A 15866-nucleotide genomic window follows, 5' to 3' on the forward strand; every position below is an offset into this window, starting at 1 on the left:
CCAAACATTTACAGCATATGTTTCATTGGTTTTACGACGGATGCAAACTGGAAAAACAGAGCTGTTTCGGTTTGAGTCCGTCCTAAATCAATGAAACACATCAAAGTGAAAAGTGGGTTATAACGTTCTTATTAAGCTGCCATAACCTCATGAAGGTAGTAGGACTTGTAGTTTCCCCTGGGCCACGTGGAAGCTTCCGGGCCTTGGTCACGGCCAGTGTTTAGTCAGGCCCTGGGTGGTTCTGCCTGGGTGGCAGTGTGTGGACACCTCTGTGTCCTGGTGTACTTAGAGGGTGTGGGAGCGTCGGAGCCATGCAAGGAGGGATTTCCCTTCGGAAATGGGAGTTCATGGGCTTTATAGTACATCGGCCTCCCGTGACAGCACGGTTAACCCTGTACACTCTTCCATTGCGGCAATGTGGCAGTGCTGTTTTTTTTCCTCTTCTAATTTGCTGACCCTCATCACATTCGGATCACATTTGGATTGTGTAGCAGGCTGTTAAATGTCGTGCAGCTGTCTATTTATTACTGCTGTGTGTGTGTGTGTGTGTGTGCGTGTGTGTGCGCGAGTGTGTGTGACCAGCGACGGCGGAGGTTTTAAGTGAGGTTGCTGGCCTTTACTAACATCCCACTCTGTCTCCATGGTAACAGGACACAGCGGGTCAGGAGCGGTATCGGACTATCACGACGGCCTATTACAGAGGAGCCATGGGCTTCCTGCTCATGTATGACATCACCAACCAGGAGTCCTTCTACGCCGTGCAGGACTGGTGAGTACATTTACATTTGAAGGCGTTTAGCAGACGCCTTTATCCAAAGCGACTTACAACAAATACATCTCGTGAGCTTAGAATTATAAGGTTCTATCTCCGTTTAGGGTAGTTCAGAGATATTGGGCCGCGTCAAAGTTTTTACATTCCATTATGTTCTGTGAGATGGAACCTTTGTATTTTATGAATTACAAACTCAAAAATGTCAACATTTAAAAAATAACACCACACAGGCATTAATAAACACCTAATGGATCATGTTCTGAAGGCCCAGAGTAAGAATTTGAATTAGTTAAAATAGGAGTCAGTTATATTTATTACCGTAGTAGTAGTAGTAGTTCACCCCACTCCCACCCCTTCAGGTTCCCAAGTTTGTTATTTTCTATTAATGCCACTCGTTTGAATGCTGTGTATGTTCTGTTGTGAGACGTTGCCGTTTTTGTGTTGCTGGATAATTGTGCGAGTTTTGGTGAACGCACCCTAGAATGTTCACACGAGAAAATGTTTGGTGCTCCTAACGGTGCGAGTCAGTTGGTGGTTTCGTAACGGAGAAGAGGGTTGCCTTTCGGGACTCGTGAGTGGCTAGGATAGAGAAATGTATCACCTACATATAAGCTAAATCATAAACCTCTAGTAAACCGAAGTTAAAGGTTGCTGTTGTGTGGATAGTTGAAGTGAACAACGAACTAGGACCGTGGGATGCGGCTAGCGAACGACGCTAGCCATCTCCGCTCCAATTCATCGTGAGTCTGACGTGCCCGTCCAGTCCTGAGTCGGGATATTCAGAAGACGATCCATCTGTCTACTAGCTACCTCTACGGAGTTTCCACTGAACTTTCCACCTCTCCCTCCATCCATCACCATCACCACACGTGCTACAACCCGGGCTACTGGTACCATTAGATAGGCTAGATCAGGGGTCGGCAACCTATGGCACGCGTGCCAGCAGTGGCACGCGACAACATAAACAGTGGCACGCAAGCGAGATCTCGCAAGTGCGAGAATGGGATTTATTTATTTATTTATTTTTTTTATTTTTTTTTATGTTGGCTGCGTTCGTAAATTCGCGCACACTGGGTTCAATGTCACAATGGGACCAAGTAATTTGATTGGACTAGAGGCGGTCTCAGGGACGCTCCGGCGCTCTCAGGGCGAATTTACGAATGCAGCCAGTCTCTCATCCACTCCACGAGAGCCGTATTCTGGCGCCAATTGTCGTAAAAGTACAATTCTGAATTTTGTCTCACCCTGCTGTCTCATTAGCATGGCAGGCCTGAAAGTAAAACTTCGTGAATTCCAGCCTTCATGGACAGAAGAGTGGGGTTTTGTGTCCCAGAAAGACCGTGCTGTATGTGTCCTATGTCTCGAAAATGTTGTTTGCAGAACTTCAAGCGTTAAACGGCATTATGAGACCAAACATCAGAAGTCGTTCAAGGATGAAGCAGACAAGGCCGAATCAATAAAACGTGCTGTGTCACGGTATGGGAAGCAGGCCAGCACCTTTAAAGCATTTGCCACTGCTAAAAATCACGGAACTGAAGCAAGCTTTCGCATTGCTCATTGCATTGCGAAACTTGGAAAGCCATTCACCGATGGAGAATATATTAAAGAGGCTTTCCTCAGTAGCTCAGATGTTTTGTTTGAAGGCTTATCAAACAAAGACACAATAAAATCAAGAATAAAAGAAATCCCAGTGTCAGCCAGAAGTGTGGAACGGAGAATAGGAGAAATGGCAGAAAACGTGAAAGCGCAGCAGACCGCTGGTTTGAAAGTTGCGACAGTGTTTAGCCTCGCACTTGATGAGAGTGTAGATGTGAATGACATGCCACGTCTGGCTGTCATAGCACGATACTGTGATTCTGCTATAAGGGAGGAGCTCTGCTGCCTAAAACCACTGCCAGAAACAACAAAAGGTGAGGACATCGCCAAAGTTCTTATCGAGCATTTTGTGGAGCGAGGGATTGACATTAGCAGGATTTTTGCGGTGACAACAGATGGTGCCCCTGCCATGGTCGGGAAACAGAGGGGAGCGGTTGCATTAATTGAGGAACGAGTTGGTCACCCCATTATGAAACTCCACTGCATCATACACCAAGAAAACCTATGTGCAAAGATGTCAAAGTCTGATCTTAATGAGGTTATGGCTACAGTGGTGAAGGTTGTTAACTTCATAGTCAAGCGATCTGCACTGACACACCGGCAGTTTCAGTCCCTGCTTGAAGAAATGGACTGCGTGTACAAGGATCTCCCTCTCCACTCTGCGGTTAGGTGGCTAAGCTGCGGGAAAGTTTTGGACCGGTTTGTCGGCTGCTTTGATGCCATAAAGGCCTTCCTGGCTGAAAAAGGCCAAGACTATCCAGAACTCGAGGACAAGAAGTGGGTTGTGAAACTCATGTTCCTCGCAGATATTACTGGACACCTGAACGAGCTCAATCTCCGTCTGCAAGGTATGTATTTATCGTTATGTGTGTGTTTTCATTTTTTTTTTTGAAGTCTATTTTTTATTTCTATTAATATAATCTAGTTTTAGTTGTTAGTTTAGTTTTAGTTAACTATAATAATATTGTTGTGTGTGTGTGTGTGTGTGTGCGTGAGCGTGCAAGTGCAACGTGCAACAATAAGTCTTATCTTATTTTATCTTCAGGTGCGGGGCAAACAGTTCTGGATATGTACGAGACATGGGCGGCTTTTGTGGGAAAGCTGGCAGTTCTTTCAAGGGACGTCGCTACCTCCGCTTTCCGCTACTTCGGACACTTACGGGAGCTGTCAGTGACGCACAGCATCAGCACCACTGAAATATCCGAATACATCAGCATGCTTGAGTCGGAGTTCAAAACACGCTTTCAGGAGTTTCAGAAGTATGGGCCCATGTTCTCTTTCCTGATAAAACCAGACAGCTTTGATGGACATGAACTGGATTCATCTCTGCTGGACTGGATGGACACACAGGACATGACAATGCAGCTGATTGAGATGAAGAGTTCATCATTGTGGATGTCCAAGTTTGCAGAGCTACGCAAAGAGTTGGAAACCACCGAAGGGCATGATCACGGATCCTGCATCGCCACCTGCTGGATGTCTGTACCGGAGAAGTTCAGCTGTCTCAGGAACATTGCACTGGCTTTGCTGACAGTCTTCGGATCAACCTATCTGTGCGAGCAGATATTCTCACACATGAAGAGCGTGCTGAGCCTCTCACGCAGCCGTCTGACAACTGACCACTCCGAAGCTTGTGTGTTACTTAAAGTGACCAAGTACCAACACCAGATAATGGAGTTGAGCAAAGGAAAACAGGGCCAGGGATCACATTGATTGTTAGGACTGTTTACATGGCTTTGCAGTTTGCATACATAGGTATTTGCTAAAAAAAACAAAAACAAACAACAACCAAATAATTATATAAATAGAAATAATTATAATTCATACAAGTAAGACCCTTGTATAATCACCATCCAGTTAGGCCTACTTATTAAAATGATAACCATAGGGAGCGCAGTTAGCAACTTTGTTAGAAATTGAGCGCTCCAATTTGCTTTAGTTGTCTTATGTTATGTTGGTAATTGTGTTCAAGTTTCAGTTAGTTGACTGTTAGGCCTGTTTATTTAGCATACATGGCTTTGCATACATAGCTCTTTGCTGAAAATTCTTGTTCATGTTGTGGAATAAAATTGCAGATCTGTTGGTCTGTTTGGTTTGGCTTGATGTCGAGTCATAATTAATGTTGATATTGTGGTTGGCACACTGACTAACAAGAAAATGTAAAATTGGCACTTCATATAAAAAAGGTTGCCTACCCCTGGGCTAGATATATTTCAATGTTAAATGTCAATCCTTTCAATGTTATATGTATGTGCATTTGTGTATGTTATCTGTATATATAAAATGTTGTAATTGTTCCATCTTTGATACCTGTCCCCCCCCCCTCAGTTATTTAGTCAGTGTCCACCATTTAAATCCAATTTAGTCTATATAGAGTGTTAGTGTTAAATTAGTGCCACTAAGGTTATAATAGTCCACGGGTGTGTATCCCCCCGATACAATTGGTCCTTCGAGCCGGATAAACTAGTGCCAACATGGCAAGCGGTGGACACTCGCCAGATAATTCCCCCCACCTACAGCGCGCTAGGCGCCAGCGCCAACCCCCTTCCCATCTAGAAGACTACGTTCCAGATTTACCTCCCAGCCTTGATATAGGGACTGATAGTCAAAGCCTACCCGACAATAATCAAGTGTTAGCCCTGCCCCCACCTATACACAGTAGTGTAGAGAACCTAGCTAGACTAGACACTACTAGCCCAGTGCACGTTAGGGGACTGACAGAGCCCTACTGGGCCGAACTGGTTGAAAGTCACAGCCCCGATGAGAGACTCGGAGTGCACCAGGAGATGGGGAGGTCGCCCAGTCCGGGCAGCCCCGCATCGATGACATCAACAACATCCTCGAGGGGATCTAACAGGGTGCTAGAGATACTAGCAACCTCGATAGCCGCTGCAGCCCAGAGAGAGGCGGGAGAGAGACTTGAAAGAATGGAAAGGGAGAAGGCCGAGCGTCAAGATCGGATGGAGGGAGAACGCCTCCAAGCCGAAAGGGAGAAGGCCGAGCGTCAAGATCGGATGGAGGGAGAACGCCTCCAAGCCGAGAGGGAGAAGGCCGAGCGTCAAGAACGGATGGAGAGAGATCGCCTCCAGGCAAAAAGGGATTACCTGCAACTACAGGCGATGACCCAGGCTTTCCAGAACCTGACCCCCCGCTCCTCCACCCGGACCTCCCGGAGGTCATCATGCCGAGGGTCTAAGGCACCCTCTCCGGACCGAGGGGGCAGGACAGAAACCAGCCTCAAAGAAGAGCCTCTCAACGTTGCAGAACGGCTGGCCGATCGACTGCAGGGACTGACTGTAGATGAGGGAAGTCAGGTGACCCCCCGGCACTATCACGTCCCCATCGAGACGACCAAGGACAATTCCTATCCCACCTACGACGCGTTACACCGTGACCCCCCATCGTCACACAGCCGGGAGTTCAGGAGCGAGACGCCCCCTCCCCCGATGGCCAGTTGGCCTCCAGGCCTACCAGTTCAGGTCAGACACAAGACTACCTACCTGAACCCACCCCCCCCGGGACCAAGAAGTCAACCTTCGGTACCTCCCACCTATGCGCCCAAATCACTGTCATACATAGGGCCCTACCTAGGCAAGCCATCGTTCCCGGACTTCAAGAGAGAAGACCGGGCCCAGTACACAGAGTTGCGCATGTGCTTTGAGACCCTGATGCTTGGAGTGAAGGATGAGAGGTACAAGTATGCCCTCCTCCTCAAACACCTGAAGGTGGCCCGAGCGCACTCCATCGCGCTAGCATATGCGCACTCTCCCACACCGTACTCTGATGCCCTTGCGGCTCTCGACCGCCGCTACGGCCGGACTTGGGATTACGTCATCCAGGAGATTCGAGAGATAGAACGCCTCCCCCCAGCCAGGGACGATCGGGCCCTAGACGACCTAGCAGTCAAGGTGCAATCCCTAGTTGGGATGCTCCAATCCCAGCAGGAGCAGGGGAGATACGAACTCTATGCAAACTCAAACGTGGAACGGATCCTGGATAAACTCCCCAAGTTCCGACAAGAACGATTCCGGCGGCAGCGGAGTCACCATTATACGTCCGCGCCTGAACAGACTCTGCTAGACCTGTCCGACTTCCGAGCCAGAGAGGTCAGCAGCTTGAAGATCGACGCCCTCTCACGGGGCGGCCCGACCCCCAAGGACGGACTAAAGAATGCCAGAGGTCAAAGGCAGCCTATTACGGTGATGCACCAGACAGAGGGGACGGATCATGACAAGTGTCAGCCGGCCCCCAAGAAGAAGAGCTTCGACCAGACTAAAGGCCCTTGCACACCAATGCGTTTTTTACGCGCGTTTTTTACGTCCGTTAAAAAAATTAATTAGAACTCATGTTGTGTCAACCACGCTTGCACACCAATCCGTAATAATTCGTCCGTCAAAAAAAATACGCAACAGGTTCGATTTTCTGCGTTTTTCGCGTCCGTCAAAAGCCTTTTGAGAGTTGTTATTGACCACTCCGCCATGGTATAGACTGGGACACATCGTCAAATTAGAACTTTAGGACAGTTGGATTAATGTTTACAGAAGTACATGTCTCAAGTATTATCTCGGCGGTTAGTCGAGTGAAAGAAAAATAACATACAGATGATGATGATGATGATGCTTACAGCAGAGTGCAACCTATTAGCCACACAGTATGGTTTCATAACGCAGATAACGCCTTCTTTCAACAGATCAGACAGTAATGTTCAATTTGATGAGGAGGATGAAACAGAGGATGTGGAGGACACACAGACAGAGAGGGAGAGCTCCAGTGTAGGGATGGAGACAGAGCAGACCAGCTCAGCCTCTTCAGGTATAACAAGTTGAGAATTATTTTTTATCATTTGCACCTACAGGTCTTTGCACACCAATGCGTGCGTTTTCGCATGCGTATTTTTTAATCCGTCATCCGAAAAAAACGTTACGCACCGAGACCTTGCACACCGGTCCGTTGCGGAGTCCGTTGCGTTTTTTTACGTTGCGAACTTTCGCAATATGCACTCTACATTCTAAATGCTTGATTTAGCAAAAGGTACAAACAACTGAGAGCAATATAACTAAAACCAAATGGTAGACCACATAGAATGTATTATCAGTAGAAAAGTACAATAAATCTGTATTTCTTTTAACAAAGCATGGTGTGCATCTCCTGCAGTGTGATATCTGTAATCATACCATGTGTCGACTCTCCGCTCAGGGTTGCCAGATGGGATTGAGAAATTCCAACCTAACCACAGTCTAAAAACTGCTAAATACTGGAATACCCAGGGAGACGCAGACAGCAGAAGTAGAATAGAATAGAAGAATAGAAAAATAAACCGCTATAACCAGCTGAATGATGTATGATGCATTGGCAGTCTGTGACAGTGTGTGCACCTGCCCGGACCCTGCCCTTCTGCCTGAGTTTGAGTATGATGCTGCCCAAATAAATGTTATTGTTTAGTGCCGTACGCTTTCGTGGTATTATATTGTGTGAATTATCATCTGTATGTTGTTTTTCTTTCACTCGACTAACCGCCAAGATAATACTTGAGACATTTACTTCCGTAAACATTAATCCAACTGTCCTGCAGTTCTAATTTGACGATGTGTCCCAGTCTATACCATGGCGGAGTGGTCAATAACAACTCTCAAAAGGCTTTTGACGGACGCGAAAAACGCAGAAAATCGAACCTGTTGCGTTTTTTTTTTTTGACGGATGAATTACGGATTGGTGTGCAAGCGTGGTTGACACAACATGAGTTCTAATTTATTTTTTTAACGGACGTAAAAAACGCACGTAAAAAACGCATTGGTGTGCAAGGGCCTTACGGGTAAGGTGAAGCCCTTCTGCCCCCACTGTGACGGAGAACACTGGTTATCCCAGTGCGAGCCATTCAAGAAGCTGACCCCTATCGACCTAGAGGAGTGGATCAGAGCCAACCGCCGCTGCTTCCGGTGTGCACGCCGCCATAAAGCAGCAGACTGCACTCTCAGGAAGAAGTGCCGTAAATGTGAAGGTCAGCATCTCGAGGTCCTCCACGACTACAACCGGAAGAACTCCACTCTGCGGACCGAGTCAAAGGCCGACGTTCTTTACATCGATCCAGCTAAGAGCGAGAGTTCCAGAGTACTGCTGAAGGTCGTCCGGGTACTCTTGCATTACAATGACCAAGTACTCGACACCCACGCAGTACTGGACGATGGATCAGAGAGGACGCTCCTACTCGCCTCAGCAGTGGCTCAGTTGAACCTGCGAGGACCCGAAGAGAAGATGACCCTCCGTACCATCCGTCGGGACCTGAAAACCATCACAGGAGAAAGAGTCTCATTCACGATTTCACCGGCTGACCGACCCGACCAGCGATACACTATCAATAAAGCTTTCACCAGCCACAATATTGGCTTGTCCCGTTACGATTACCCCATCCAACAGTTGAGGGAAAAGTACGAACATCTGCGCCATCTACCCATACCGCCCATCAATGGAGTCACCCCGACCCTCCTCATTGGATCCGACCACGCAGACCTCATAGTCCCTACACGTGAGGTCTACCTCGGACCCAGAGGATGCCCAGCTGCGATTAAGACCCGTCTGGGGTGGACCCTCCAGGGTCCCATCTCCGTGCCCCATGGTCGATCTACATCAACCCGATGTATGTACACAAAGGTGGACCACATAGACTCCACCCTCCTGCAGCACGTCGAACGGTTGTGGAAACTGGACGACCTCCCGTTTAAGAACGAGAGACAGATGGTCCGATCCAAGGAAGACAAGTTTGCAGTAGCCCTCCTCGAGCAGAAGACCACGAGGCTCGAGGACAAAGGAGTGCTAAGATACGTGACTCCCCTCCTACGGCGAGAAGGCATGCCGACTCTACGTGTGCCCAAGGAAATCACGGGTAACTACCTGCGGAGCACAGAGCGGCGCCTAGCCAAGGATCCCAAACAAGCAGCAATCTACCGAGCTGAGATGGAAAAACTGATGGTGGACGGTTACGTGAGGAAGATCGGTGACCAGGAAGCCGAACGGACCGAGGAGTCCTGGTACGTGCCGCACCACAAAGTTTCACACAACGGAAAGGACCGCTTAGTCTTTAACTGCAGCTTTCAGGTAGGGCAGCAGAACCTGAACAGCATACTCCTTCCTGGTCCCACACTTGGACCCTCCCTCCTTGGAGTCCTGATCCGCTTTCGGCAGGACAAGGTCGCCATCAGCGGAGACATAAAAGGGATGTTTCTACAAGTCCGGCTGATGGAGGAAGATAAACCCCTCTTGAGGTTTCTATGGATAGAGAAACCCGACGACGAACATCCCTCCATCTACCAGTGGGAGGTACTTCCCTTCGGCACCACCTGTAGTCCGTGCTGCGCCACATTCGCGCTCCAGAAGCACGTCGCCGAAGACCCCGACGCCGGAGAGGATGTCCGTCACAGTGTCGAGCGGTGTTTCTATGTGGACAACTGTCTACAGAGCGTCGCTACTCCTGAAGAAGCGGAGAGCATTCTAATGACGCTGCGGACCTCGCTGGCAAAGGGCGGGTTCGACCTCCGACAGTGGGCCAGCAGTGACCCCCGAGTCCTCCGTCGCCTCCCCCCAGAGGCCAAAGCTGCGAGCAGTGAAACATGGATGGCGCAGACACCAGGCGAAGCTCAAGAGATGACCTTGGGTCTAGTCTGGCGCTTCAAGACCGACTCTCTGCATTACCGACACACACCACCAAAGGCGAGACTCACACAGCCGGGAACAAGACACATAACCCGGAGGAGTGTCTACAGTACCCTGGCCAGCCAGTACGATCCCTAGCCTAGGCTACATACTCCCATACACCACCCGGGCGAAAATGCTGGTGAGAGAGCTGTGGGCCAAAGAACAGGGCTGGGACGACCCCATCCCGGAGCATCTCGCTGACCAATGGAGAGAGTGGGAAGAAGAACTCCCCCTGCTTTGCGAGATCGCCATCCCCCGGAGTTACTTCACTTCGATGGTCGACCTGGAGACCAGTGAGATTGACCTGCACGTCTTCAGTGACACTTCGGAGACCGCTTACGGGTCAGTGGCTTATCTTCGGGCTAAGGACAAGGGAGGAGAGGTCCACGTCGCCTTCGTCCTAGCCCGATCCAGGGTAGCCCCACGAAAGCAGCAGTCGATCCCGCGCCTGGAGCTCTGCGCAGCTCTGGTTGGCGCACAGTTAGCTAAGTTGGTGAAGGAAGAACTCACCTTACCTGTGCGTGATACCGTCTTGTGGTCGGACTCTACGACCGTTATCACCTGGCTCCAGTCCCAATCCTGCCGGTACAAGGTGTTTGTAGGAGTCCGAGTATCGGAGATCCAGGAACTGGTAGGAGCGGAGTGCTGGAGGTACATAGACACCGGACAAAACCCTGCAGATGTTATCACTAGAGGGACGTCACTTGCCAGTCTTGTCCTCCCTAACTCTTACAACAACGGACCAGAGTTCCTCCGGCTACCAGAGGAGGAGTGGCCCACCCAACCATCCCTGATGAAGAGTCAGGATGAGTCGGAGATCAAGAAGTCCCTCTTCTGCGGGCTGAGTCAAGATCAGGCCCCGGAGGGCCCCAACATGGATGACTGCCTGACATTGGTGAGCCTCCAGAAGAAAACGTTCCTCTGGCACCACCCGGAGTTCCCCACTACTACCGACCTCAGTGCAGCTGACTACGAGGAAGCGGAGCACCTGGTGTGGCAGAGGGCGCAGAGGGACTCCTTCCCAGAAGAAAGGGAGTGCCTGACACAAGGAAAGCCAGTCGCATCAGACAGTCGACTCCTGACCCTAGCCCCGGAACTTGACGCCCAGGGGCTCATCAGAGTGGGTGGCAGGTTGAGAAGGGTCCCGAATCTATCAGAGGACACAAAACACCCTATCGTCCTGGGTACCCGTCACAGGGTGACAGAGTTAGTCATCCAGAAGTACGACCAGGCGGTGTGCCACGCTGGGGCCGAGCGAGTATTCGCGGAGATCCGGCGACGCTTTTGGATCCCACAAGGGAGAGAAGCCGTACGCAGGTTCCAACGGAATTGTGCTGACTGCCGTAAGTGGAGGGCACAACCTGTAATACCAAAGATGGCAGACCTGCCCCCCTGCCGCCTCAGGGTCGGAGAACGGGCCTTCCACTCCACCGGAGTGGACTGTTTTGGCCCCTTCAGTGTGAAGAGAGGAAGAGCAACAGAGAAGCGGTGGGGAATCGTTTAGAAATGTATGACTACCCGAGTTGTACATATAGACCTCCTCCAATCCATGAGTACAGATTCCTTCCTCATGTCGTTCCGGAGGTTCCAGGCCAGGAGAGGGACCCCCTTGGTTCTGTTGTCTGACCAAGGAACTAACTTCCGCGGAGGAGATACAGAGCTGAGGGAGAGCTTCAAAGAGATGAGCGAAGAGCTCAGGACCCGCCTTGCTCCATCACAAGTGACCTTCCAATTCAACCCCCCTAACGCCCCCCACTTCGGAGGGGCTTGGGAGAGGGAGGTGCGGTCTATCAAGGCAGCCCTGTACACAGTCCTGGGAGCCCAGACCGTAGGAGATGAGGTTCTGGCCACCGTCCTCACAGAGATAGAAGGGGTACTGAACTCTAAGCCGCTCGGTTACGTATCCACGGACGTAGCTGATGTCGACCCCATTACACCGAACTACCTCCTTATGGGGCGGCTGGACCCTGCCCTACCCCAGGCTGTGTACCGGCAAGATGAGATGCGTGGGAGGAGGATGTGGAGACATAGCCAGGTGCTGGCCGATCAATTCTGGTCCCACTTTCTCTTGTACTACCTACCATCCCTTCAAGCCCGCCAGAAATGGGTCAAGGAAAGAGACAACCTGACAGTAGGGACAGTCGTAATGGTTGTGGACCAGTCGCTGCCCCGAGCCATGTGGCCAGCGGGTCGAGTGAGCAAAGTCATTGAGGGATCGGACGGGAAGGTCAGGGCTGCTGAAATCATAGTCCAAGGGCGGACCTACACCAGACCTGTAGCGAAATTGATCGAGCTCCCTGCTTTCCCAGACTCCCAGGATGACGATCGACCCGACCCCTCCACATCTATACCCCCAACCTAGTCAGAGATCGACTATGGACAGTAATTGACTCAACCACCTGACGTGACATGACTCTGTGCCTTATTGTTTAAGTTAACAAATTAGCCCACTAATTAGGGGGCGGCTGTTCTGAAGGCCCAGAGTAAGAATTTGAATTAGTTAAAATAGGAGTCAGATATATTTATTATTAGTAGTAGTTCACCCCACTCCCACCCCTTCAGGTTCCCAAGTTTGTTATTTTCTATTAATGCCACTCGTTTGAATGCTGTGTATGTTCTGTTGTGAGACGTTGCCTTTTTTGTGTTGCTGGATAATTGTGCGAGTTTTGGTGAACGCACCCTAGAATGTTCACGCGAGAAAATGTTTGGTGCTCCTAACGGTGCGAGTCAGTTGGTGGTTTCGTAACGGAGAAGAGGGTTGCCTTTCGGGACTCGTGAGTGGCTAGGATAGAGAAATGTATCACCTACATATAAGCTAAATCATAAACCTCTAGTAAACCGAAGTTAAAGGTTGCTGTTGTGTGGATAGTTGAAGTGAACAACGAACTAGGACCGTGGGATGCGGCTAGCAAACGACGCTAGCCATCTCCGCTCCAATTCATCGTGAGTCTGACGTGCCCGTCCAGTCCTGAGTCGGGATATTCAGAAGACGATCCATCTGTCTACTAGCTACCTCTACGGAGTTTCCACTGAACTTTCCACCTCTCCCTCCATCCATCACCATCACCACATGTGCTACAACCCGGGCTACTGGTACCATTAGATAGGCTAGATATATTTCAATGTTAAATGTCAATCCTTTCAATGTTATATGTATGTGCATTTGTGTATGTTATCTGTATATATAAAATGTTGTAATTGTTCCATCTTTGATACCTGTCCCCTCCCCCTCAGTTATTTAGTCAGTGTCCACCATTTAAATCCAATTTAGTCTATATAGAGTGTTAGTGTTAAATTAGTGCCACTAAGGTTATAATAGTCCACGGGTGTGTATCCCCCCGATACAGATCAGATTATGTAAAAAAACTCAATTTTGACAAAAATGGAGATAGAACCTTATAATTCTAACGTCACGATCTGTCTAAGTAAGTGAATCATCTATCCCTCGGTCATGAGTCCTGTCGTCTCCTGATTCCAGGGCCACCCAGATCAAGACGTACTCGTGGGACAACGCTCAGGTGATCCTGGTGGGTAACAAGTGTGACCTGGAGGACGACAGGCTGGTCCCGACAGAGGACGGACAGAGACTGGCAGACGAGCTGGGTTAGTCCCCCCCACACACACACACACACACACACACTCTCTCTCTCGCTCTCACTCTCCGCTAAACACACCTTTTCATACACATACATCCACACCCAGAACATAAATATATACATGTATATGTGCTCAGAGTGAACTGAAAACAAGCCTCAAGCTGTGTTTAACTGATCATAATCACTCTCTCTCTCTCTTTTCCTCCTTCTCCCCACCTCTCTCTCTCTCTCTCCCCCCCCCTCTCTATCTTCCTCTCCCTCTCTCTCTGCTCGTCCCGCCCCCAGGGTTCCAGTTCTTCGAGGCCAGTGCCAAAGACAACGTTAACGTGAAGCAGGTGTTCGACCGCTTGGTGGACGTCATATGCGACAAGATGAACGAAAGCATGAACGGTGAGCCGAGCCCGTTGGCCAATCACAAAGGCCCGAGTCTACAGGACACGCCCCCCGACAGCCAGGGTGGCTGCTCCTGCTGATAACGCCTTAAACTCACAGTGCACTCACACACACACGCACGCACACACACACACACACAGGCACACACACACACACACACACACACACACACACACAGGCAAACACACACACACGCACACGCAGACACACACACACACACACACACGCACACAGGCAAACACACACAGGCAAACACACACATTAAATACTCCCACACACTAATTGAGTTGCCAAAAATCTAGCATTGTGAATGTACTCTTGGTTTGTGTAATGTAATTAATGTTGCTCTTAACCGCTGTGGGCTGAGTAACACAACCAGTCAGACCCTGTACTGGGGACAGCCCAACATTATTATTATTATTATTATTATTATTATCCAGAGAAACATTATTTTATAATCCCAAAGACTCGAAACCTAGCATGGATATAGTGACTGTTATGTTCTTGCCACAGTTCTGAAGGCATGTATGATTCAGCTCAATCCACAAGCTTTCCACAACCCAAGCTTTTGTCTTTCAGCTTCGGCTTTCAGCTTTGCCTGGTTCAGAATGTGGCTGTGTGTGTTACTTTTGACTGTGTTGTATGGCCTGTGGTATGCTGCCCCCATGTGGATACCGAGTGGCACTGCAGCTATAATGGATGCACTTGTGGAAGTATGGTTTTTACCGGCTGTGTGTCCTTTACTGGGGGGGCCTAGAAGCCTGGCAAAGGAGGCTGTTGCTAGTGACATCTGGAATGTTTATCTACACTGACTCGTCCTGAAAATGATATGTTTCTACTGAAGGCCTACCACTCAACATATGTGTACCGTGTCTATCTGTGGTGATGACTACCCTGCCAAAGTTTCTCTATTTTACTGGATACTTGAAGTCCTGACCTGCACTGTCTGATATAATGAAAGAGATGTTTACTGTATTCACAATCAGGCATTAGGCTCGATGAGAAAGAAAGAAATGTTCCTAACTGTTTCAGTTATCTGATTTTGCTGTTATGAAAAACCTGAGAGATCAGGCTTATTATGAACGCCTTAAAATGTCATTTTATCATCACTAAATAAATGTTCCTCTCTCTATATCCTCACACGAATTAAATAAAGAATGTCATTTAAAACTATTTGGTATTTTCTTTTTTTTCGTCTTCTCAAAAATGTCAATAAGTAGCCTACACAGTCACGGATCAATTCAGATTCAGATTAGATTTAATTGCCATTGACAAAGTACAGAGATGACCAAACGCAGTTTCACACAATTTCCTGTACACATTAACACACAAATGATGACAATTCCTGGTAGTGGTCAGTTTCCGGTAGTGTAGTGGTTATCCCGTTAACCTGAAAGTTCCCCAGTTCGAAAGTGGGCGGAAATAATCTGTTACTGCATTTCCTTGTCTGGTACTTGTACTCTGACAATGAAGTTGAATCTAATCCAGTGTGTCTCGTGTGTCTTGCTTTGCACTATTAACACCCTTGAAAAAGATAACACTAGATCACACTAGTTCTCTTGCGTTATGCCTTGAATGCCTTGTGATGATGGTGCATGTTAGTGGTGTAACCCTTCACATGTATCTGAGTGTAATGAGGTTATCTTTTGTAGTGGATGTATTGATGTGTTGTGTGTTTGCCGTCACGTAGAAATGCTCGGGGTTTTGGACAGGGTTTGGGGTTGAGGGGAGGGGGCCTTGAAAAAAGGGGGGCTAGGGGCCCCAGGGGCTATGATAGTCTTGATCAGGCCTTACAAGAACATTGATTGCTTCACTTGTAT

General features: G+C 48.9%; 1 protein-coding gene across 1 annotated transcript in view; it reads left to right on the forward strand.

Moving 5' to 3' along the window:
* LOC308151482 (ras-related protein Rab-3D-like) overlaps window positions 1-14126 on the forward strand; it is a gene marked incomplete at both ends in the record, with an annotated part of 15467 nt that extends 1341 nt beyond the window's left edge. Inside the window, 3 exons of the mRNA XM_080524355.1 lie at window positions 651-769; window positions 13536-13660; window positions 13939-14126. Coding sequence (XP_080380481.1) covers window positions 651-769; window positions 13536-13660; window positions 13939-14126 — 432 coding nt within the window. The remainder of the gene's footprint in view (window positions 1-650; window positions 770-13535; window positions 13661-13938) is intronic.
* Window positions 14127-15866: the final 1740 nt, after the last annotated feature.

The sequence above is a fragment of the Nansenia antarctica genome, assembly GCF_963989245.1.
Source record: "Nansenia antarctica genome assembly, chromosome: 2".
NCBI lineage: Eukaryota > Metazoa > Chordata > Actinopteri > Argentiniformes > Microstomatidae > Nansenia > Nansenia antarctica.